Source organism: Stenella coeruleoalba (genome assembly GCF_951394435.1).
Source record: "Stenella coeruleoalba genome assembly, chromosome: X".
NCBI classification, from domain to species: domain Eukaryota; kingdom Metazoa; phylum Chordata; class Mammalia; order Artiodactyla; family Delphinidae; genus Stenella; species Stenella coeruleoalba.
This window is the reverse complement of record NC_137152.1, coordinates 81506164-81531709: the sequence shown is the minus strand read 5'-3', so window position 1 is coordinate 81531709 and position 25546 is coordinate 81506164. Positions and strand designations below refer to the sequence as shown.

Below are 25546 nucleotides of genomic sequence, written 5' to 3'. Positions count from 1 at the left end.
TCCACCCAGAAACTGCCTTTTAATTTTGCATTTTACAAATGAGATTTCCACTAACCGCCCAGTATAACAGCTTCTCTGTGACTCACTACTACCCCACCGGTCCTGGGCTCTCGATTTCCATCCCATCACTCTGCTTGGGAGAGTGTTTTCTTGGGTTGAGAGCTTTTCTTTTCCCTCTTTCCTCCTGGGCACACTCTGAGTGTTCTGTCTGAGTGGGATTACAGAAGATAAAACCTTTCTCCTTACTTAGAGCTGTCAGCTGTCTTTAAATGAAAAGTAGAAAAAGAAGTAGAGGCAGTATAACATTGTGTTTAGGAACACTGATTCTGGAGCCAGGCTGCTGGGGTTTAAATCCCGACTCTGCCACTTCTGAGCTGTGTGATCTTAGGCAAGTTGCCTAACCTCCCTGTGCTTCCATCCCTGCATCTGTGAAATGGGACTCATAACAGGACCTACCTTACAGGGTTCTTGTGAAGATTTCAGTCAATTGAGAGTGTTTAGAACAGCACCTGGCACATAGTGAGTGCTCGAGCATTTTAGCTCTGCCTCTCCACCTAGCCTGCTTCCTTCTCCCCTCTAATTTCCCACCAGTGAACCCCGGGGGAAAGTGGAAGGTGAATGGCTGCTGAGTCTTAACCATGACACTGGGTTCCAAGAGAGTAGAAAAGAAGGTTCCCAGCAGCCTGGGGAAGAGCGCTTTTCTTTCAAACACTGATGCACGCTTGAGTGCGGCCAAAGCCAGAGCAGGGAGTCTGAGTGTGGCTCTGCTTCCCAAGAGCTCAAATAGCCCACATTTCCTTGCAGGCCTGACCCTTAAGGCTAGGCTTGTGCTGCTGTAGCTCTCACCTGCTCTGTGGCCATCTCTTCAAAGTGGGTGTCTGAGTAAGTTAATACATGAGGCTGAGGCTGTCTTTTTTCCTTCTCCCTGATTTAGTTTATAGTTGGTGGTTCTGAGGTTTCCTAGATCACGAACTGGGGGTTTCTCTGAGGAAGGGGCAGCATTGGCTCCCTTTTTGCTATGAGAACTGGAGGCTCAGTAAGGAGAGAGACTGTTGCCCATGAGCTAGTTGGAGGGGCAGGAGAAAGCCTTCTGCTCTGGCCTGATTTTACTTCCCAAGCTCCCTCCCCCTGCAGCAGTTTGCTAACTCTTAGGTGAAGTGATGGCTAACAGAACATTTGTGGCCCAATACCCTAAAAAGGGAAAGGACAAACAAGTTCAAGAATGTTTTGGTGCTCCCCCCACCTCCAATCACACAGTTAACCTGTAAGGAAGATCAGCCACACTTGCTAGTGTCCTGGTTGTCTGTTGTGATGGTGCTGCCCTCTGCTGTCACTTCAGGGTAGAGAAGCCATTTAAAACACAGCCAGTTAGTGAATGAATTTAGAATTTACTTATCTGGAAGACTTTGGAGAGCTGGGCAGAAGCCCAGGTTAGGAAAGCAAGACCTTCTGTCCACAACCTGCTGCCCAGGGCCTGTCCTCAGTCCCTCCCTAGCTTCTTATGCTCCTCCAGTGCTACCTAAAGCAGAGACTTACTTAAGGAAACTATTCCACAGCCCTAAAAAGGTGCCTGGAAATGTCCCAGGATCCGGGAACCTCACCCACTTCAGAGTCCTGTCCCTAGAGCTGTGGAAAAAGCATTTTCTCCTTTTATTAGGCCCCAGTTTCGGCTGACTATGGGACCTTTGCCCTTGACCTCAACCATACCCTGACTCAAGTTCACTCGCATATGTCCCTTTGCATCTGGCGCTGGGTCAGCTCCTGGTTGCTCAGTAGATAGTCATCAATGAACGTGAAGATTTCTTCGGGAGTGACAGGTTCCATGTAGCGTTCCCGGTCAATTCCCTGCTTGTCAATCAACACCATGTTGAAGTAGGAGCGAGTGAGGTGCTGAAATTGCCTAGAGAGAAGAGCCCAGGGAGGTCTGAGACCTTGTATTGGCATCATCCCACCAGGCTCTACTACCCTCTGACCTTTCACAGCTCCACTGATGGACTAATTTTTTCCCCACCCAATCCCTTGGCCCCATCCCCTCCACTACCTGTCTCAAGTCCCTTTGTTTTTCTCTGCTGAGACCCGAGTCTTGCTGCACCTATGTGTCTAGCTCTGTTAAGCTGTCCCTTCCTCACTCCAGATGGAACAGCTTTGTTATTACCAAGCTGTGTTTGCCTCACAGGCCCCCTTAAGCAGGGCTATCACATACAGCAATGCGGGCTGCATGGAATAACTCCAGGGAGTACTGGTCACATGCACTACGCTGCGACTAGTGTTTCCTAGAGTTGGGCTGGGCACAGCCTGCACAACCAAACATGGCAGCCCTGAGGTTGATGAATGTCACCTAGTCAACCTTGAAGTTGAGCAATATCACCAAGTCTGCAGTCTCCTTCCTCTGAGTGTTTCCCAGTCTCTCTTCTATCTGGGACTGAATCTTTCTGTCCCTACTGAGACTGAGCTTTAGGGGCAGGTATTGTTTATAGAACAGAGATCAGTGATGGCTTTATTGGCTCTGAGTATATGTGGAGGCATTGGAAGGGTGATAATAGATAGATAATGAGAAAAGTCAACTTCTACCACCTGTTGCCTATGGTCTTCTCTCCCCCCAGGGGCAGATGGGTATGATTCAGATTTCAATGCCTAAAATGTGTTTTGCTCCTTTGGAGACTGAGGGCAAAGGGATAAGGCCATAAGGCAACAGGATCAGAGGCTTCTCTGAGTCATGTCTGGGTCTGTGTCTCAGCCCTGGCTGTGCTTCAGAGTCACCTCAGGTGCCTCCTAAAAGCACAGTCCTGAGGTGGTTTGGGGTGGTCATCTGTATTTTAAGCACCGCCCAACCCCCAATTTAATTCTGACACCCTGCCACTCTCTGACCTTACCTAATACATCCAAAGAGTTCAAACACAAGGAATTCCCTAAGAGAGTAGTGTCTGCTGATTGTCCCACAACCCTCCTGTGGCCAATGACCTGCCTAGAGTTTCTGCCCAGCCCTTCCCTGTGGCCTCGCAGCCTGGACCTGAGCTCCTCGATGATGCTGGCTGACAGCTGTTGCTCCCGGATGCGCCCCACTTCCTGAGGTGGCTGCCCCACCAGCTCAATGATGGTCACGTGCCGCAGGTCCAGTCCGCAGATGGATTGCTGGGAGGGGAGAGAAGAAGGTTTTCTGTAATAGGCTATCAGACTCAAACCTAAGGCTACTTAGCTGATTCCTCCTGGGACCACGTGGAGGCAGTGTGGGAAAGGAGGGGCTTCGTCCCCAACCATCACACCAGGGGGTCTACGACCTCTTCCCTCTGTCATTCCTGAAGCACTTGCCCTAACAGTGTTTCCTTTATTCTAATGAAGTGTGGGACACTGGTTACACCATGTGGGGTAGAAAAGAGAAATGTAATTGATAAATTGCAGGAACATCATCTCTCCTTGCTTAGTTTTGCATAGGTTTTTTTTTCGTTTTTTTTTTTTTGTTTGTTTGTTTGTTTTGCGGTACGCGGGCCTCTCACTGTTGTGGCCTCTCCCGTTGCGGAGCACAGGCTCCGGACGCGCAGGCTCAGCAGCCATGGTTCACGGGCCCAGCCGCTCCGCGGCATGTGGGATCTTCCCGGACCGGGGCACGTACCCATGTCCCCTGCATCGGCAGGCAGACTCTCAACCACTGCGCCACCAGGGAAGCCCCTGCATAGGTTTTTAAATACATAGGTTCATTTTTAAATTGAGATATTATTTGACATATAACATTATATTAGTTTCAGGTGTACAATATAATGATTTGATATTTGTCTATATTGCAAAATGATCACCACAATAAGTCCAGTTAACATTCATCACCACACATAGTCCCATTTTTTTTCTTGCAATGAGAACTGTTAAGATCTACTTTCTTAGCAATTTTCAAACATACGATATAACTATAGTCACCGTGCTGTACATCACATCCCCAGGACTTATTTATTTTATAACTGGAAGCTACATAGGTTCTTAATGGATAGCTATTGTGATAGGATAACAGTGACTATTGTTCATCGAACACACATACCTAATGCTTCGCGGGAATAATTGAATTTAATCCTCACAACACCCCTAACAGGGTAGGTGGTATCATTCTTATTCTGTAAAGGAGAAAGTAACTTGCCCACATTTTCATGACAATAAGATGCTGAGCCAAAATTCAAAATGAGGGCGAGGCTGCCTGCCCCAAGTGTGTGCTCCTTACCACTAGGCTACATGGCCATGGCCTTCTCTCAGTCTCCAGAATTTCTCCAAAATGGTGCCAGTGCTCTTTCCGTTACCCTTTCTCGCGTTCCTCTGCACTGGGCTGGACACCCTGTAACCCTACCCCGGCTCTTTGTCCTGCCTCATTCAGCAGGGGTGCCTCTTAGCCAGTTCCCTGGGGGGAGGTTTAAAGTAGCAGTGAGCACTGCCTGGTGCCCACCCCTTGTTTAATCTTTGGGCTACTCCTCTAGACCTGGCCCTCAAAGTCACAGTCCTCCCCGGCTGGTTTCTGTTCTTGTTCTTGCTTTCTGCTCAAGCTGAGGTATTGCCTTTGTCTGCCTTTTTGGGATCCCTGGAGGAACTAGGTCCTTTTTGGTCTAGATACCCAGGGTCATTCTCTTGATACAGCTGCTTTCATCCTGGGCCTCTGAATATTGACTTGGCAACTTGTAAGATTCAACTTTTAGAACTCCCCCTAAATAACTTCTTCTTTTACCTGGGTATCCAGCCCCTTTCAGCTTATCAGAGCTGGTTCTCCAAGTCTTGTCAGCATAACTTGAATTCTCTTCAAGAGCCTAGTCTATTCTTTATTTTTAACATTATATTATTTTTTACTGAGGTTTAGTTGATTTACAATATTATTTAAGTTTCAGGTGTACAACATAGTGATAGAATCTGGTCTATTCCTTTCACAAGTCCCAATGGTCAGATCTATTCTGTCCTTTCCACTTCTCCTTCCCCCACAAGTGGCTTAACTAGATATCTGGTAGAATGTTAAAAATCCTCACGCAATTCCCACATATTACTTTGCAATATCACAACACTTTTCCTTCTCGTCTGCTATTAGTCGTGGTTAAGAGCACAGATCCTGGAATCAGACTGTCTGGGTTCGGTCCTGGCTCGGCCACTTACTAGCTAGTGATTTTGGGCAAATCATTAACCACTCTATGCCTCAGTTTCCTTACCTAAAAAATGGAGATAGTAATGGTACCTATTTCATAAGCGTTGCTGTGAGAATTAAGTGAATATGTGTAAAGCACATACTTGTATATCTGGTCCTTATACAGCACTTACTGTCTGTTAGTGCTATTATACCTTGAAAACATAAACATAATTAATTCCCCACATTTACATTTGATCATACATCTTACAAGTCTCTCCAGAGTGTTTTGCCACACAGCCTTCTCATGCTTCACCAAGCCTCCTGTAACCCACCATTCCAGTAACCTCACTGTCTTTTCAGTAAAAACAGCGGTTTTTAAAATGTGCTAAATTTGTCTACAGTAAAACTGATCAAATGTTGTCCACAGAGTCTGAGGAAGTAGCATTTGTGCTGCAGAAAGAGCAAGTCTTTGAGAAGAGGTAGGAGAGTAACGGAGTGGGGTAGGGGGAATGCAAAGAAGCTAAGCCCTGGTTAGAGGAGTGGCTCTCACCTGTAGCATAGAGATCTGCATTTTATAATATCGGTTGGAGGGATCAGGAGCCGAGATGATGAGGAGTCGTCGTTTCTCATAGAACTGATCCAGAAGGCCAGCAGCCGAGTTGACATTGACATTAATCTTCATAGCTAGGGCAGAAGCACATGGCCAGTCAGAGTATGGCCTGCTCCTTCATCCCAGCATGGATAACAACATCTTGAGGTGTTCCAGCCTTTCGGGTTAACCTTTTTTGGTTGTTTCTCCCTTTCTTTCTTTCTTTCTTTCTTTTTTTCTTTTAACATCTTTATTGGAGTATAATTGCTTTACAATGGTGTGTTAGTTTCTGCTGTATAACAAAGTGAATCAGTTATACATATACATATGTCCCCATATCTGTTCCCTCTTGCGTCTCCCTCCCTCCCACCCTCCCTATCCCACCCCTCTAGGTGGTCACCAGGCACCGAGCTGATCTCCCTGTGCTATGTGGCTGCTTCCCACTAGCTATCTATTTTACATTTGGTAGTGTATATATGTCCATGCCACTCTCTCACTTCGTTCCAGCTTACCCTTCTCCCTCCCCGTGTCCTCAAGTCCATTCTCCATTTTCCTTGGGGGAAATCCTGAAAGAACACTTGGAGATTTTAAACCCTTTTTCTTGGAGGTGGAGTATGCTAAGGGGAACACTGGCCCTGAAACATCTCAGAATCCCCCATTCCCACATCAGACACATTGCTCTTGGCCCCTGAGTCATAGACATTGGGAGATCCCCCAAAGTAGCCCTGATCAATATGTCCACTCTCCCCATTTCCTAGTTTCACTCACGAGCACAGATAGGTGGTGATCCTGACCACTGGCGGCTGGACTGGCACACCCGGGAGGGGGTCCCTTGGCGCTCATACCCTCCATCACAGTGGTATTCACAGATGGCACCATAGTTGTCCCCCGCTGAGGTGCAAGTGAGGTAGCCATGCTGTGGTGGTTTCAGAGTTGGACAGCGTCTCACTATCAGGGAGGAGTTCAAGTTAGGGGCTATGTTATCTCTTTTAGAAAAAAAAAAGGCTAAGAGGATGCCTATCCTGGGTTTTCTAGATCAGCAGACCCAGAAAGATCAGAATGAATGACTTGTCTGTGTTTCCAATGGCCAGAGCTAGAGCCAGAATTTTCCTTCCTTACGGAATTAAATCTAAAATGTAGGCAAAGGTGTTCATAAAATGTGGAAGCACAGGTGAGTATATATAGTGTCATCAAAAGAGTATCAATCTGTAAAAAGAAATTGCCATTTTTGTTTTCAGACTTTGGGGACACCCCTCATAAAGATGACTACCATACAAATTACTTTTAATAGCAAAAAGAAATTGGAGGAGACTTAAATATCCATCAGTGGGAGAAGTGTTAAGCAAAGTATGATATATTCTTAGAAGCAGATTATTATACTGTTATTAAAATACTTCTGAAGGGGGCTTCCCTGGTGGTGCAATGGTTGAGAGTTCGCCTGCCAATGCAGGGGACACGTGTTGGTGCCCCGGTCCGGGAGGATCCCACGTGCCGTGGAGCGGCTGGACCCATGAGCCATGGCCGCTGAGCCTGTGCGTCCGGAGCCTGTGCTCCACAACGGGAGAGGCCACAACAGTGAGAGGCCCGCGTACCGCAAAAAAAAAAAAACAAAAACAAAGTACTTGTGTTATAATGAAAAGTAAAAAAGGGTGACATAAGATTGGATATGCAGTATGATCTCAATTATATATTTTTTAAAGTATGTGTGAATAAAAGACTGGAAGGAAAATACCAAAAGATTAACAACAATTGCCTCTGGATGATAGAGTAATAGGTTTTTTCCCCTTTATATATCTCTTTATTTCCCATATGTTCAACAGTGAGCATGAATTAATTTTATGATGAAAACAAAACAAAACAAAAAGCAAGAATCAGGCAGCCAACACCACCAATTTCAGCAGAGGAGGAAGATGGAGAATGAAGGCTGATTAGCTTTAATCATTAATTTGAAGGCCAAGAAAAGAAATGGATAAGAGTACCTTTGTGGATTTTATGTAGATTTAGGAGAGTGAGAAAGTCTTGTTGGGAAACAGAGTTTTTGAAACATGTGTATGCACATGTCATGCAGGCTTCCTGAATGACCTGTTTAGTGAACTTATTTTCCCCATCTCCCAATATATATGCAGTGTCTGTTTTAGGTATAGAGAGGAGAGGGTTGTGATGGGCATCTGGAGGGTAAGGGAAGAGCAGGAATAATAAGCAATGTAGAAATGGAAGACTTCTTTCTAACCTTGTACTTTTACAATGAACTTGCAGCTGGCCCGGTTGTAGGCTTGGTCGTAGGCAGTATAACGAATCACGTGCTCTCCTTCGGGAAAGTGAGAGCCAGGCTCAGGGCCCCGAAGTGTCACCCTGCATGGGACAAAGTGAGAGAGCCACTGAGGAAAGTGACTCTTAGAACTGGGGTCTGGGGCACATTATCACTGTACCCTCAGTCTGAGCGGTTCAGTGTGGGCAGCCTGAGTGCCTGGGAGAAGCTGGTGGGAAGCATAGGAGGCATCCATTACTCACCTGGTGATGGTGCCATCAGCCGAATCTTTCACCAGGGGTGGGTCCCAGTATACTCGAGCAGTCAGTTTCTCTGGCTCTGCCATCTTCTCACGGGAGTGGGGACAACGGATCTTGGGGGGATCTATGTCTGCCAAGGTCATAAATCAAGTGCTGACTCGTGGGTCCCCTGCCTTCCTTGGAGGGAACCCATAGAAACAATGCCACACCACTGGGTAGGTAAAAGATGCACTCTCAGTTCAAGATGCTCAACAAAACTGGGGAGGCCCAGCTCCACTGGAAGTGATCACTTTGTTAAGCCCATGCCCAGGGTACCACCCTTGCAGCGAGCAGGAATGCCTTCTGTGGTGGACATAATGCCAGGCTGGCTCTTTGCAGCAGGACAGCTGGGAGCGACCAGCATTTACCTACACATACAGGCTCGCCTCCACTCCATCGCCCATCTTCCATGCAGATTCGGCTGCGGTCACCTTCTAGGTGGTAGCCACTGGAACAGCTGTAGTCACAGCGAGAGTCAAGAAGCACCCCATTTGTGCATGTGTAGGTGCCACTCGTGATGAATGGCAATGCGTGGCATCTCATCTCTAAGAGAGAATGAAGTGGCAAGTTCAGTGGCCTGTGGGGTTTATGTGGAGGTGATGCCTGGGCATCTAGCACAGGGAGAACCGTATCGGAAACAGCAGAAAATACAGAAAACCCTACACCAAACTGCCCTGACATTTTTGTGCCTGATTGCCTCTTTTTCCTAATTGCCTTCTTATTTTGATATTATGAAGTATGGTACTGCTCTTGGTGGGTGGGGGTGGGGTGGTGGTCTCAAAGAAGTAAATTACTCATCCAAGTGCATGGATTTGAGAAACGCACCTGAGTTTGGATCCCAGCTCCACCACTTACTAGCTCTGTGACCTGAGCAAGTTACCTCATCTCTCCAAGCCTCAGTGTTTTCGTCACTAAAATGTGTATACCATGAAGTAGAATTGTTGTGCCGATTAAAGAGACAATGCATATAAACCTCTGGGCTTATTCAGAGCCTCAGCAGCTGATAGTTTTCCTCTCTTGTTCCTCAAATGCTAGACGCCCTTGAACAAATTTAAGGCTCCTTTTTTGAGTATAATGTTGGTACTACCACAAGCACTCCTCAGCTGAGGCTCACTTACAGGCAGGCTAGCCCTCTGTGCCAGTGAGAATACAAGTCAGGCCAGTGCCTGGAGGGCCAGCTTTGGTGGCATTTGCTTAAAGACGAGTCCATGTGCTTTAGACATCACGTGTGCCAGCGGAGACAGCTTCCATGAATTGATTGTGAGCCTGTGCTTGCCAAAGTCTAGTTTGAAATACCTGATGCCTGAAAGAAGTAGGCCAGCCATATCTTCCTTTAGGTTGTCTAAGTTCTAACCCTCCTTAACTTCAATTATTGGAGCTTTGAATAAAGATTCTATGAGCTATGTTTGTTTTGCTTCTTGGTCAAATCAGACTTGAGGATGATTGCCTTTTATTTTTTCCAGTCTCCTTTATATAAAGACCTAGGCAAAAAATGACCTCCTTGAAATCAGGTCCAAAAAAAAGGTTTGTCTTTTCAGCTGAATTTGTTTTCTTAGTATTACGTGACAGTGAAAATGATAGATCCAAAGTGTTTGCCCTTGTGTCTCTTATGAGGAAGGACACAGCCAGATTCAGTGTTTAAATATAGTAATTAACTCATTCTAGGCACCTGGAAATATGTACATCTCCAATTTTTAACTGGTTTTATGTTCATTTGTAGACTTATTTTAAGTTTTATGTTCATTGTAGACTTATTTGTAAGGCCAATTCAAATTCATTTTGGAAATGATGGTGTCTAAGTCCTAAAACAAATGCATTACAGTCACCTAGAGGGACGTGGTAGCTTCCCTCTTTCTGGCTATCAAGCTTCTCCTGTCCTCCACAGCATCTTCTCTGACCAACCCCATTTCTCTCTGAATGCTCAGCATTCTGCATCCCCTTACACTCCATTCACGTGCACACATTTGTGTTTCCATCCCATTAGTCTATAAGCAGCCTGGTAACTGAGAGATTGGCTTCTGAAGTGACCAATACAGGGCCCCGCACACATGGGTGTTCTACAAATGGCATTCAGTGATGGACATAGGGACAGACAAAGCTCAGCTGCCAAAATGGGGTAGGCTGTAGGGCTTGAATAAGAGGCAGGGATTTGGGAGCTAAGGGGGACATGACGTGAAACGTGCATATTAGCACACCCACATTCCAGCCTTAGGGATTCTTCTTGACTTTCAGAAGAAAATGAAGACTAGTGGATGTCTTATAGTTTCATTGCCAAGGCCTTCTAAGGCCTTAGGTCAGGAAGTACAGCAGTTTACCACAAGTGGGAATGAGTCTGAGACCACATATGCTCAGAGCTCCAGAGGAAGGCCCAAGTCTACATCAGGCCCCAGGCGTAAGCCTTCCATGCACTCCTCGACCTCTTGTGCCAGAAGGGCTGGTTGCTACTTAATGCCCCTATTGCTTGACCAATAACCACAGGGAGAGAAAATGAGCTGGAATGTTAGGATGGGGAAAGACCCTGTTGGGAGCCTGTGGAAGATTCTCAATTTGCACTTGACAGAGGTCAGAGTAACACCTCCAGGCATATACCCTGGGTGGCTGGCTGGCCAGCCTGTCTCACACGCTCATGTCAACATACGCATGCACAGATACCACTTACGCCTGCAGTAGGCAGTTCCAGACCAACGGCGGCTTGGCAGGCATTGCACCGACCTCCGTCCAATCAGTCGAAAGCCCCGGTCACAGGAGAGCTCACAGCGAGTGCCCAGGCTGCTGTGATAATTTCCTCCTCTTGGTGAGTAGCATGTGGCTTCTCCATCCTGGATATTTAATGTATAACACCATCGGGGGACTGTAGCAATAGAAGAAAAGTAAGCTAGAAGTACAGTAATCAAGACAGCGTGGTATTGGTGAAAGGACAGACACATAGATCAATGGAACAGAACAGAGAGCCCAGAAACAGACTCACACAAATATACTGAAATGATTTTTGACAAAGGTACAAAAACAATTTAATAGAGGAAAGATAACCTTTTGAACAAACGATGCTGGAGCAATTGAACTTCCATAGGCCAAAAAAAAAAAAAAAAAAAAGGAAAAGCAAAGCAAAGAACCTTGACCTAAGTGTCTCATACCTTAAACAAAAATTAACTCAAAATGGCTCATGGACTTCAGAGAAAAAAGTAAAATTATAAAACTTTTAGAAAAAAAATAGGAGAAAAATCTTTAGGATTTAGGGCTAGGCAAAGAGATCTTAGACATGATGCGAAAAGCACAATTCATAGAAGAAAAAAAATCAAGAAACTGAACCGTGTCAAAGTTAAAATCTTTTGTTCTGTGGAAAGCACTGTTGATAGGTGAAAGACAAACCACAAACTGGGGGAAAATATTTGCAAACCATATATGGGACAAATGACTAGTATCTAGACTATATAAAGAACTTGGAAAACTCAACAGTAAAAAAAGCAAACAATCCAGTTAGAATATAAGCTTTAGATATGAACAGATATGCCACTGAAGAGGATATAGTGATGGCAAATAAGCACACGAAAAGATGTTCAGCATCATTAGTCATTAGAGAAATGCTAAATCAAAACTACAAAAAGATACCCTTATACACCCATTGGGATGACTAAACTTAAAAAAAATGGCAATTCTAAGTGTTGGTGAAGATGGAGAGAAACTAGAACTCTCATACATCGCTGGGGGAAATACAAAATGATGCAGCTACTTTGGGAAATTATTTGGTAGTTTTTTAGAAAGGTAAATGTACACTTGCCAGGTGACTCCACAGTCCCACTTTAGGTATTTACCCAAGGGAAATAAAAACCCGTGTTCATACAAAATCCTGTACACAAATGTTTAAAGTATTCTATTCATAATTGTCAAGCACTGGAAACAGCTCAAATGTCCTTCTGAGGGTGAATGTTTAAACTAACTGTGGTTTAGCCATACAAAAGAAGGAAGTGCTGATACATGCAACAACTTGGAGGAATCTCCAATTCAGTTTGTGAAATGAAAGAAGCCAGAATCAAAAGGCTGCAGGCTGTAGGATTCCATGTATGTGACATTCTGGATAAGGCAGAAATATTGGGATAGATCAGTGATTGCCAGAGATTGGGGTAGAGGGGTGGATAACCTCAAAGGGGCAGCCCTGGGCAAATTTTTGGTACTGTGGTACTGATGACCTGACTCTTTGCATTGTCAAAACACCAAAAAGAGTGAATTTTTACAGTGTGTACATTTACAATAACTGTTAAAAATAACACAAAGATGTAAGCTAGAGAGAGGAGGGGAATGCCATGTCAAAGTAGGCTGCTTAGGAATGAAAGTCCAATCCCAGTTCAATACTGAGCACAAAAGGTAATAGGGCTGTTAAATCATAAAGCTATCATAAAGATGCCTCATCTGCTACACAAAATAAATGACTCTTCAGTGGGTTCAGATTTTAAAGGGGAACATATAAACAAGCAGAGGGCCACCTGCCCAAGAACACATACATAGGCTGACACAGATTTCTTAGCCTGGGGCTGGGAAGGCTAAAGCCCCGTATGAGCTAATTTGGTTCCCAAATCCTAAGAGACAAAAAAAGGGGGGCTGTGAAAAAAAGCTCAACAGGAGCTAAAGGAACAAAGAAAGGCTAGAGCCTCTGTTTGAGGGCAGCTGGAGAATGAAGACAGATGACAGTGAGATAACTATCCTTTAAGCCACAACAGCCTTATGGCTTCTAGCGTTAGCTTTGAGCCTGTGGCTGTGACACACAGCTGCCATCTGGAGACACCGTCTCCAAATGACAGAAAGTCTCTTAAGCACTACAGCTGCAGAGCTGTTGATTATATGGTCACAACACATATCATCAAGACTTTACATTCGAGGCCGGGACCTCAACAATCACTCTCATCCTATTTTTCACCCATATTCTGTCAAGGAAAATACACATAAGAGTGGAATGGAAAGAACAAGCAAGCAATAGTAAAGGGAAATATATACCTCAGGATAAATGCTGAGACAGTAATAGAGGGTCTAGCTATTGTAAATAAGTCCAAATTGGCTGGCCTCGAGGAATACTGGCATAAAGAGAACATGTCAGATTTGTGATTACCAGAGGCAGGGGGTGGGGGGAGTGGGAATTGGACGAAGGTGGTCAAAGGGTACAAACTTCCAGTTGTTAGATAAATAAGTGCTAGGGATGTAATGTACAACGTGATAAATACAATGAACGGTGCCGTGTGTTATATGTGAAAGTTGTTAAGAGAGTAAATCCTGAGTTCTCATCACAAGGAAAAATATTTTTTTCTATTTCCTTAATGCTGTATCTATATGAGATGATGGATGTTCACTAAACTTATTGTGATAATCATTTCATGATGTATGTAAGTTAAATCATTATGCTGTACACCTGAAACTTATACAGTGCTGTATGTCAGTTATCTCCATAAAACTGGAAGAAAAGAAAATAAAGACTTGACGAGGCACAGCAGTTTACCAAAAGAAAAAAAAAAAGAACATGTTGGAAGGCTGGAAAGAGCAAAAACACTATCCCAATTTTCTATTTTTCCAGATTTATTGAGGTATAATCAACACATAAAGTCGTATATATTGAAGGTGAACAATGTGATGTTTTAATATATGTATACATTGTGAAATGATTACTGCAATCAAGTTCAGTAACACATCTATCACCTCACATAGTTACCATTTTTTTTGTAGTGAGAACACTTAAGATGTACTCTCAGTAAATTTCAACTATGAAACAGAATTATTAACTATAGTCACCATGCTGTACATTAGAGCCCCAGAAGGAAGAAGAAGGCAGCCTCTGGGAACTATAGCCTGGTGAGACTGACAGCACTGATAGCAAAGTGTTCTAGAATATTTAAACATAGGCTTATGAGCAGTTAGGAGAAGAAGTGGTGATCTCCAAGTGACCCCCAAAACAAGTAATTGAAGACTGACCTTGTTTCCTTTTTGGGTATGGTCACCAGACTAGTAGAGCAGGGGAAATGGTAGGTGCATTATGTGGAAGTCAGTGAGGCATGTGACAATGCCTTTCATGCCATTGATGTGGATGAGATGAAGAAATACTTCCACATGGGAGAGGTGACAGTACAGTTATGGAGATTCATAACTGGCTGAACAAAAGAGTACTGATGGGAAATTGAAACTAAGAACGTGGTAGGAAAATTGTTAGTCATTATGGAGTAGCTATGGTGTGCTAGTTACCATGCTTTATATTTTCATTTTCCCATCATCTCATATAGTTCTCCCAATAGCTCTGTAAGGTACAATATGTAGGTATTTATCCCTATTTTGCAGATGAGGAAGTAACTTGCCCAGGATCCCTCAGCAAGTAAGGGACAGAGCTGGGATTTGAACCCCAGGTTTGTCTGGCTCTAAAAGCCATTTTTTTTCTAACTACAATATCTGTCATTGCAGCATGTTAGGCTGCTGTTTTGAAGTATACATTTACATTTTTGATTAGGTACTATAGCCATATGTTTCAAAACCCCAAAAGTATAAAATTATGCAGTAAAATTCTCCCTCCCACCCCTGCTCCGACACCTACCCCCACTAAGTCCCCCCATCAGGAAACACTGTTAATAGTTTCTTTACACATATACAGCGAATCTTATTTTCCCCTCCACTTTATCACATAGAGTAGCATATTACGTCCACTGTTCCCACCAATGTTTTTTAAAATAAACTTAACTACGTGTTTTAGAGGTCTTCCCCTATCACTCCAGAGCAAGCATGAAATGTATTTAAATGAAATAGCATTTATAAAATACATAGCACAGTGACTAGCACATAATACGTGTTTGTCCAGGGTCAAAACTGCTGGAAGGTGGAGGAGCTGGGATTTGAATTCAGGCCTGTGGCCTCTGCGATCCACATATCTCTTTCTAGAGATTATAAAGAAAACAGTGTGCTGACAACAGGATTGAAAGCGCCTTCTTCGTGATTACCTTCAGATAACTCAGGCAGAGTTACCAGCTTGCCCAGAGCTGCAGAAATCTGGGAGCAAGTGGTGGCCCAGAGGATTGGGACATACCTCAGAGAACGGTTTCTGACTCCAAGCTAGGACTCAGTTTAAGGGAATGAAAGAAAGTTCAAGATTAGTGAAAATGGTACCAAAGTACATGCACACTTTGCTCTAAAATATTGATCTGCTTTTTACTGGTTAACTCTTGTTTTTTTTTTTTAAACCTTCTTTGCAAAAAAAAAAAAAAAGGTTACCTTTTTTATGAAAGAAATAGAATAAGCTTGGCTTTGAAGTCAGACAGAACTGGGCTTAAATTCCTGCTCTGCCACCCCTGAGCTCTATGATTCTCTAAACTGAAATTCCCTGAGCTTAGTTTCCTGATCTGTAAAGTGGGGATAATAAACCAGTTTCATAGGACTGTTTTGAGAATCAAATGAAAATGCGTGTGTAAAATATATCTAATCCTGGGAATGGGAATGATATTCCCTGAATCAGTGTCTGGGTTTGAGCCACTGGCTCATCCCATCTCAAGCAACAAAACGCTGCAGCCATCTGGAGATGCCATCCCCAAATTACAGAAAGTCTCTTAAACACTACAGTTGTAGAGCTGTGGATTATGAGGTCACAAGACCTTACAAGGAATGCTGGAACCTCAGGTTGTACTTTCCTGGCCACCCCTCCCCCCTCAACATAGATAACCGTACTGAATTAGTTTTATGCCCTGAGACTAAGTCCCAAAGATAGCCATGAGACACTTGACCCCAAGGCCAAAGGCCACCATGTGGCTTATTTTTTTAATGGCTTTATACATATTTAAAAATAACCAATGAGGCAGATTAATATTAATCATAGGGCTGTTGGACCCTCCCCCCTGAAAGTACCTTCTGCACCTGTTGCTTTTTCCTATCTACTTCTCCCATCTACAGTCTCCTACAATCTGGCTTCTGCTCCCAGAATGCCAACCAGCCAGTAAACATTTCTTGAGCATCTACTTTTGACATAGCTCTATGGGGTGTCATACGTGGCTCCTTCTGTTAAACAGGTAACTATTTTGTTGAGGGTAATAAAAAGTAAACCAAAGAGGCAGTATATAATGAATGCCGAACGAGTGGTCCAGACAATAAACATTTATTGCAGAGTAGGTATACAGTAGATACTCAACAAATAGCCATTGAACAAATGAATGAAAGAATGAATGGATGAGGGAGAGTTCAGCATGGGCCAAAGCAGTCAGGGAACAGAGTAAAGCTCCACTAATCTGGCTACTCATCGATTTCATGTGGGGAGAAGGGGTAATGAGTTGTTAGGCCGGACAGCTAGACTGAGAACAAATTCTGTTAGAAATGATCACAGTGGGTCACTAGGTTTGGGGAAAGGAGAAATATGAGTCAGAGAATCCAGTTAGGAGGCAATTGTCATTATCAATGTGTGAGGTAATAAAGGTTTTAATCCCATGGATTAATAAACAAATGACAATTCTTGGTGAATGACTGGTGAGAGGTGATGAGGAAAAGGGGCTATTAAAGGTGCCATTAAGGTATTTTTAAGAGAATGATGGTATCATTATCAAAAGTTTGAAGGCCAGATGTCAAACCTTTTTCAGGGAAGCAGAAAGAATTTAGTTTTCGATATCTCCAAATTTAAGTGTCCAGCAGCAATTGGAGATGTAGTCCAGAAGCTCAGGGGGACAGGTCAGGGTCACTCAAAGTTCAGATCCATGCCTCAGGCTCCCTCTTGTCACCACTAGAGAACGCATCTCCGTTCTTGGCTTCAGCTATGGCCAGAATAGTGAAATGTCCTGGAGCCCAAGGAAGGGGGCGGGGTGAGAAGTGAGGGATGGTGTCCACTGTTTCTGAGAGATGGGGGAGGTTGAGCTCAAGAAGGGGCCATATGATTTGGGCTTGAGGAGAGAATTGTGATTGATCTTCAAGGGCTGTCATTCCAGCATGGAAATCTGTGGGTGAGTGGGAAAGAGACCATAGGGAGTTGGGGAGTTAGCAAGTGCTGGGACAGAGAGGCAGTGGGTCTGGACAATTTAGCAGTGAGAAGACAGGTAGAAGGTAGCCAGAAAGGAGCAGAGAGGAACCCCAAACTCCGGTCATTTGTCTATTGAAACTGTTTTCTCAAAGGTCACCATTTACCTTCTTCTTGCCAAATATATTGTTTATACCCTCAATTTGTTTCTTTCCAATATTTGACACAGTAGATCTGTTATCCCTTCCCCTTCCTTAAAATTCTCTTCCCTCGTGGCTTCTGTAATTTGATAGGTGCTACCCCAATCTCCTCCTACATGGCGGACCACTAATGATCTCTCTTTTTCTTGTTGGTTCCTCTTCTCCTGATCACATTCGTAGATGTCTTCTAAGGCTCTGACCTTGGCCCTCTGATCCCTCAGACAGCTCATCCATCTAAGCTAACGACCTGACTCACGAAGCTCCATCTTTCTACTCCCCACTGTCTATAGGGTACAAACCATTTTTTTTTTGTGGTACGCGGGCCTCTCGCTGTTGTGGCCTCTCCGGTTGCAGAGCACAGGCTCCGGACATGCAGGCTCAGCAGCCATGGCTCACGGGCCCAGCCGCTCTGTGGCACGTGGGATCTTCCCGGACCAGGGCACGAACCCACGTCCCCTGCATCAGCAGACCAACTCTCAACCACTGCGCCACCAGGAAAGCCCCAAACCACTTTTCTTTTCTAACCTTGTCTCTGTGAGAGGGGGGGTCTTACAGTTCTCCCAGGTGTTCAGACTGGATGCTTTCAGAGAGTCGTTTGTTTCTTACCCTCTTGGTGCATCAAATCTGTACTAGGTCTGTCATCTCTTTGTTTGAGACATCTCTGGGGTTCATCCTTGCTCTCCATTTCTTTTCTACTAGCCTCAATCATCTCTTACCAACATCACTGTTACTGATTCCTGGAGAATCTCCCTGACCCAGGCTCTACCCCTCCCAAACTCCTACTTTCTGTCCACAGTAATGAGGTTGATATTCTGAAATTACTATTTACAATCTCACTCCCCTCTGCAAAAACATACGATGACTCCTTATAACTTCTAGCACAACAGCTAAACTCTTCAGCATGGCTTGCAAAGCACAGAAACAAAGAATCTTAGAAGTGGAAGGGATATCAGACATTGTGTGATCTAAATTTCCTTCTAATGCAGGAATTGCTATTCAGCATTTTTCACAGATAGTCCTCCTGCCTCTCCTTAGAAGGGTCCCTAGATCATAGAGCCTTTCCAAATTTGGTCTCACTCTTTATATTTACCTCCTACTACTCCCTCCACATCCCATCTCCTCTAGTGAGGCTGGATTCTTCCTAGCTCCTTCCTCTTACACGTTTGTTCTTACCTCTATATCTGTGGCCATCTGCTATGCTGAAGGCCCTCCCATCCCCTTTCCAGTTCTCAGATCCACACATCATTCAAAGCCTAGTCTAAATGTCATCTTTCATGACCCCTCCCATGACTTCTTCTTCTTAACTCCTATCGCATTTACTGCTAGCACAGAGTTTCACGCTTACTTGCCCTATGCCTGCTAATTTTATTGTGCCCTCACCCATATCCCCCAGCAGAATGTAAGCTTCTTGAGGGGTCAAAACCCTACCTTAGATTTTATATCACCCAAGGCTTTCGTTACAGAGGATTAGGCATACAGTAGGTACTCAGTCAATACTTAATTATAGATGGGCAACCTTAATTCTAGACAGGTGAGATCACACAGCAAGTCAGTAACCAAATTCATGACTGGAAACCACAGCCCCTGCTTCCCTGAGCTGCAGCTTTGGCACAAATGAGCCAAGCTGGGTGAGGATGCTTCAGGCAGGGCCTAGGCCTTAGGCCAGATAAGGCCCTTCCTGAGCCTGAGAAGCAGAGAGGATTACCTCGGTAGTCTAGGGCAGGGGCCTGTGGGACCTCTTCAGCATATACTTCATTGTAGCTTTCATCTGGGTAGTAGCCTGAACCTAGAATGAAGAATATATCAAGATGACATATTGGTTTCTTATGCAAGTCCTTCCCAATCTTTTCCCCTTTCCAACTTCATCCCTTTCTGAGGACATGACACTCCATGGGTGGGGAACTAGGTGGCTATTTAGTGGGGAAAATCCTGTCTTGTGAAGCAGCAGAGCTATTGTGGTCAAACGTCCACACCTCAGGTGCACAGAGGGTGAACTCATGTTGGGGGAGAGGTGGGTGGCTTACTGGTAGCACTGGAAACCTCCATTCAAAAGAAAAAAATCAAAATTCTTGACCAGCCATGAATCCTGCCCATCTGGACTAGAAAAGACCCATTTCCTTGATGTAACACATGGGTTTTGGTGAGACACTGATGACCAAGCTCTGAGGATGGACAGTTGTTGTCCCAGGTAGGAGGAAAACATAGAGCCTGAGCAAGGGTCTTTCCACTAGTGATGGGCCTTCTCACAATCCTCAGAGGGAAATAATTCCTCAAGCTCCCACCAGCCCACAGGGCACCAGCCTTTTGCCACCTGGTCGCCAGGGCTAGGGGTGGCATGCGAAGGCAAAGAGGGAGGGCTCAAAAGGCGAGGGGGCATGAGAAGGGTTTCACTTCCTGAGCAGTTTGTCCTGCTTTGGAGAGATGTCTAGTTCCTCTAATCAGCAGGAGCCTTAGTAGGGGGCTGCTGAGCTAGAGAACATTCCACAACCACCCTCATCCTGTTAAGTGGGCCACTCCCCGGTGGAGGCCAGTCTATGGCTGTCCGGGAGACTAAACAGTGCGTTCCACCAGACGGCAGGAAATGGGTCATGAATACGAACTAATTGGAATACAACTTGGTCCTTTCCGGAGGGAAGTTGCCGGAAGCTCTCTTTCCAGCCTCCCAGAGCCCTAAAGCACACACAGGAATAGAGCAGCCAGCCCTGCTGGAGTCAGAAGACAATTCTGCATTCCCAGGAGAGGGTGTGCTTCCAGGACAGGGCTGGGTTTTAGTGCTGAAGCCCTTTGGCCTGTGTCAACACTCCGACCACAAGCTCGCCTGCCTCCTCTCTGCACAGAGGCACAAGGCCCCCTGCACTAAAGGGTGGAGCAGAGCGCAGATGATGAGGCTCTTCCAGTCCCCACAGGCATAGGCTGCGGGTGGGGGGGCGTGTTGGGAAACCAGTCCAGCTTGATGAACAAGGGAATGAATCAAACTGAAAGTTTGCCTTATGAAATCATGTCCTCGTTGGTTTGCCCTCATTCCAGAGGAAAGAGTTCATTTTTTCTCCTTCTCTTTATTTTTTCCTGGTTTCCCATTTTGCTTCTTCTCCTGGATTTCCTTTATTCCTTCTTAGGCCTCCTCTCCCTTGCTCCCTCTTTCCCCACCTGGGAAGTTTCTTTGTAGGGAGGTGGGAAACAGAATTCTTGTCAGCTGTTTCAGTTTAGTATCAAACCCTTGCAGCGCCTGTAAACAGGAGGACAGATGTGCACGATTCTCTAAACGCTTTGGTCCCCCTACCCTTGTTCCAGAGCTTGCTTGTGAAGAAATGCCCAGCAGGGAGCAAGCCTCTGTTTACCAGAAGAGCAGACAGGAGTGTCCAAGGCCTGTGGCTGGATAACAACAACCACAATAACAACGACTGCTAACATCACTCAACACCTCCTCTGGGTTCAGCGCGTTACATACGTCATCTCATTAGATCACCCTGACATCTCAGTGAGGTAGACACCCATATTGCTTTCATATACACTTGAGGTAACAGGCTCAGAGGAATTCAGGGAGTAGCCCAAGGTCTCCCAGCTAGTAAGGAGTAGAATGGGTATTCCAGCCCAGGGCGGTTTGATCCCCTCGAGACCAAACTCAGACACTCCACTAAAGATGGCGGTAGGGGAGAGCTTTGGACAACGCCCAACAGGAATAAAAATCCAAAATCTTTCTCGCAATTCAGCCTTTTTTCACTCTATGTGTGCGGGATCGAAGGCCACCAAGCATTTCACATCGTTCCAGAATTACAGGGGATGTGGGAAAGCTGAGGGGAAGACTCAGTCAGATAATTACAGTCTTCGCCAGGGTACAGAGGTGGCTGGCCCAGTGCCAAGTCTGCTTTGTGACAGGAATAAGTTGGGGCCACCTTACCACTTTACGCCTTTCCATTTCTCCTCTTTGCCTGTCTTTGGGTATTTTTTTGGCAAATATTAAGATACTGAGATGAGATATGGGAAACCAGAGGGTCCCCCCTTCCCACCTTGTTCTATCTGCTTGTCCCTCTTCAGCCCTGGTTGGGAGAGCTTTGGGCAGCATTCCTTGGTTCCTTTATGCTGATCAGTGGTTACTCTGTGGTCTGTTACTGGGTTCCTCCAACTTCCATAGTACAGTCAGACCCTCTAAGCACTACCCTTCACAAAGGTGTGGTTGGAAATGTAACTGATAATTGATGACAATTTTAAGATCCCCCCTAATGCTTGGATTATGATAAGAAATACTGTCTGACTTCCTGAACTGCACAGATATGCCAATATGCACTTTTAACCCACTGTTGGCTTGATTTATATTCTCAACGCTTCCCACTCCCTGCTGATTATTCTTGGATCCTTTTTCTGATTAGCCAGGAATCCACACTTGGCTGCTTTCCTTGTACTATTCCCATTGGAGGACAAAGCTATAGTCATGAACAAAACAGTGCTGAATGCATAGAGAGTGGTCATTAAATATCTGTTGAATGAAGAAATGAACAGGTGGGATGGAGCAAGCTCCGACAACTGAGCTAGTGATGTAGGGGAGGATTATTGGGAAATTTCCAAATTTCTCTCATCACGTAGCTTCCTAAGAAAAGAGAAAGGCAGAATGAGTGGGCTTGAAGGGCTGTCAGAGACCTCACCAGCCTGGGCTCCTGAGAAGGAGTGATGACCATAGTGATTCTTGTGAGAAGTGGGGAGTAGCCACCTTTGCAAACAGCCCTTTGAGAGTTTCAAATGAATCCAAGTCTTTAAAAAAACTGCACTGTCCTTAAGACTCCAACAGCTCAGGCTTCCACCCTGGGAAAGGTCAAGGCCTTTGTGTGCCATGAGGTTTCTTATAGTTATTCAAAATGGGGCTTGAGCCATCTAACCTCCACTCCATAGTCTCATGGTCTTTGGCCGGATTTTGGGCTCATGTACTTGAACTGAAGCTGGGGGGAGGTTGGGGAGGACGGCTGCACATGGTATCTCCTGGGGACTTGGGGCTCCTATAACCCCAAGCAGTGTGCACTCTTCCAAGGGCTTGACTTGAATTTCTTCATCTCAGCGTCAGCCCTTATGCTTCACCCCCTACAGAGCCAGGTTAAGCCAAGGAGGGGAAGAAGTGCGCATATTTGTTTGAAAGCTTGATGCAGCTGTTCCAAACAGAGCTACTGCCAGAAGCCTCCACCAGGAGCTAAGGGCATGTGGAAAATTTTAGCTACAATGACTGCAGCTGTGATGGAAGCAGTTTCTTATTTACTCATCTCTGGATGTTTTTCTAACTCCATTAGTTGGGCCTGTCTCCTGCCCCTACTCCCCCCAGCCCCCGTGAAGGCAGATGCTGCAGGCCACAGAACATTCTTAGCACTTGGAATGCCAGCTGGGCCCCATCAAAAACCCCTGTCTGGCACTTCATTATCCTTCCTTCATTCCTTCCCTTCCCCTCTCCCATCTCCTCGCTGGGTCTGTTCTCTTGAGCTCCCTATGTCTCCCCAGGGGCAAAGGATGAAACATTCAGGGATCTAGAAATGCCCATCCCTTCCAAAATAAGAAACAAGCCAGAAGAAACTGAGGGATTCCTGTTTAAGAGAATGTGGTCTGAATTGTCATTAACAATCTTCAGCAGAAAAGGCTATAAAAATCTCATCCTATAAACAAGGTCTGGGAGGGGAGAGAGAAAGAGAGAGAAAGTAAGTGAAGAAGCAGGTAAGATAGTGGCCTCAAAAGCCATGTTGACCAACCTTATTTTTTAATATTTATTTATATTTATTATATTTATGAAGTATAGTTTATGTATAATATTATATAAATTACAGGTGTACAATATAGTGATTCACAATTTTTAAAGATTATACTCCATTTATAGTTATGATAAAATATTTGCCATATTCCCTGTGTAGTACAAATAAGCTACAAGGATATATTTACCAACGTCATTTTTATGCTGGTGCAGCCTGTTTTCAAAAATCTCTTACCTGTTTGCCTCAAAAACCTCCCTCGGTAGCCTTTTGCAATGTTTAACCATCTTTGTTGTTGAGGATAGTTCTTCTCTGTATCTAATTTATGTGTCTCCTATTGCGGTCTAACCCTTCCCTTCTCTAACACTTGCTCTAAGCCCTGCCCTTCCTGGAAATAATGGGCAACAGCTCCTAGAGCTTACCTGCATACCAGGTTGGCGTCACTGCTGGAGTGAGGAAGAGCAGCAGAGAGAGAGCTCCTCTTCGAGTTAGTTGAACGGCCATCCTTGAAAGGGGGAGAAGGGGGAGTGGGAGGGTGGTTTAGGGAGACAAGAATAGAGGTATGTGGCCAGGAGCACCAGGGCAAAGGAGGATGACTTTCAGAAATCAGCCATCAATGAACTTCCAAAAGTGAGAGAAAGCAGAAATGCACGATCTGCAAGGAAGAAGAGAGATTTTTAAAATAATGAATGCCTGTTATATGGTCCGCCTTGTAAGGATCTTCCACTTTATAGAAAAACAACACTCTGTTTGTTAATTTTGGTCTTTCCCTCCCAGGAGGAATAGGGCATAAAACAACCAGTTCTCAATTGACCCTGGTGATAGCTGATGCCAATGTTCTATGTTCCAAGTTACAGAGAGGGACAGTGAGGTACAAAGACCAGGAAAGGGCCAACATTAAGTCATATAGAACCAAACGGGAATCCTGCAATCTAAAGGCACCAGTTGATGGTTTCATCCGCTTAACTAGTACTTCCTAACCACAAATCTGGGAAAGTGTTAGCATATATGGACTAAGAATTTGAACTCTGGAGTTACACAGATCTGCATGTGTATCCAATTCTGTCCCTATTAGCTATGGGGCTTTGGACAAATTCCTTACCTTCTCTGAGCCTCAGTTTCCTCATCTATAAAATGGGAATAATAATAGTATCTACCTTATAGAATAGACTATTGCCTGGCACATAGGGAAGCAATCCATGTATATTAGATATTATTATTACCAACTCCATCTTGAACAGGACTGGATGTCTCCTTTCTGCAGTCTCTCAGGTGGTGACTATACCCTGGCTCTGTTCTTAGCTTTGGGCTTTGAGGCTTAGTGGTTTAGTAGTGGCTTCTGGCTTTCAAGTCCAGCCTAACCTTCTAGTTTTACCCTGCTGAGCCAGCAGGAAGTCAGTGGGGTTGGAAAGAACCTACTGAGGTACGTGAGGAGAGGGTAAGTAAGCTCCCACTGCCCTCTTACTTCCCGTCCTGTCCTCACTCTAATGGGATGAGAGTTGTGTGGTTCCCAGTAGGCAAATGCTTCATAAATGACAGTATTAAAACTTGCTGCCCATTGGTATAAACTGGCTGCTGGACTTCTCAGCAAGCACCCACAGGCTTTCAATGAAATGCCATGCTCGGGGGAGGTGTCGGTCCCAGAAATGGAGGAACAAAAAGACGGCAGATTCTGGCCAGCCTCCCTAAGGGGCGTGAGAAATCCAAGAATGGCAAAAAATCACTTTCCAGTTCATTACTCCATGGCTTCAGATTTTGTCTAGAGAGTGGCAAGGAAGCAGGATAGAGAAGTAAGAGCAAGCGGGGGAGGCAAGGAAAGTGGAAAGATGTGGAAAGGAAGCTTAGCAAGAAAAGACAATCTGCCAGAGCTGAAGGCAAGAGATAAAAGCAGAAAGAGGGAGCGAAAGGATGAGAGAGAGGAGATTAAAGAGAGATTCAGGAAAATGAACAGCTAGATGCCCTAATCATCAACCCCTCTCCCACATGCAGCTTCCATCCAGTTCCTTGTTTGGGAGCAGGGGCTTTCCTTTGCAGACCCAGTGCTCTGAGCCTGTGACCCCTTCCCTGCCCACCTTCTCCCCAATCTCAGACTGAAAACTTGACTCATCACTGGGGTCAGCCATCCCTCTGCTGTGGGCCGGGAAGGTAGTGGGAACTTGTGTCTGCAGCCAGGTCACGGCTCAAATGGAAAGCAGCATGTGGTCCAGTTTCATAAAAGAACTTCTTCCTCCCCCCACCCCACCTCCAAGCCATTTTGCCCAAGTCCTGGCTCTCGTTACCCTCTCGGGTTGTGAAATGGGGTAGTGTGGTGTGGACGGATGAAGCGGCAGATCTTACCTGTTGTATGGTTTTTTTGTGTTCTCTCTCTCTCCTTCTCTTTCTCTTTCTCCTTCCTCTCTGCTCCTCTCATCAGTCGGAAAAACTTCTAATTTTTTACATTCCTAGAAC

The 25546-nt window shown here is 45.0% G+C and overlaps 2 protein-coding genes across 2 annotated transcripts in view; one reads left to right on the top strand and one right to left on the bottom strand.

Annotated features, from left to right (window-relative positions):
• Positions 1 to 25546, top strand: part of SYTL4 (synaptotagmin like 4) — a 196533-nt gene that overhangs the window by 162788 nt on the left and 8199 nt on the right. The gene's annotated exons all lie outside the window — the stretch shown is intronic.
• On the bottom strand, positions 1594 to 23602 carry SRPX2 (sushi repeat containing protein X-linked 2; the record flags this gene model as incomplete). Its single annotated transcript, XM_079911130.1, has 10 exons — positions 1594 to 1900; positions 3011 to 3132; positions 5637 to 5770; positions 6444 to 6623; positions 7906 to 8027; positions 8187 to 8313; positions 8591 to 8767; positions 10882 to 11073; positions 19084 to 19164; positions 23521 to 23602. The coding sequence occupies 10 exons, from the start codon at positions 23600 to 23602 to the stop codon at positions 1720 to 1722; spliced, it is 1398 nt and encodes a 465-aa protein (XP_079767256.1). The 3' UTR covers positions 1594 to 1719.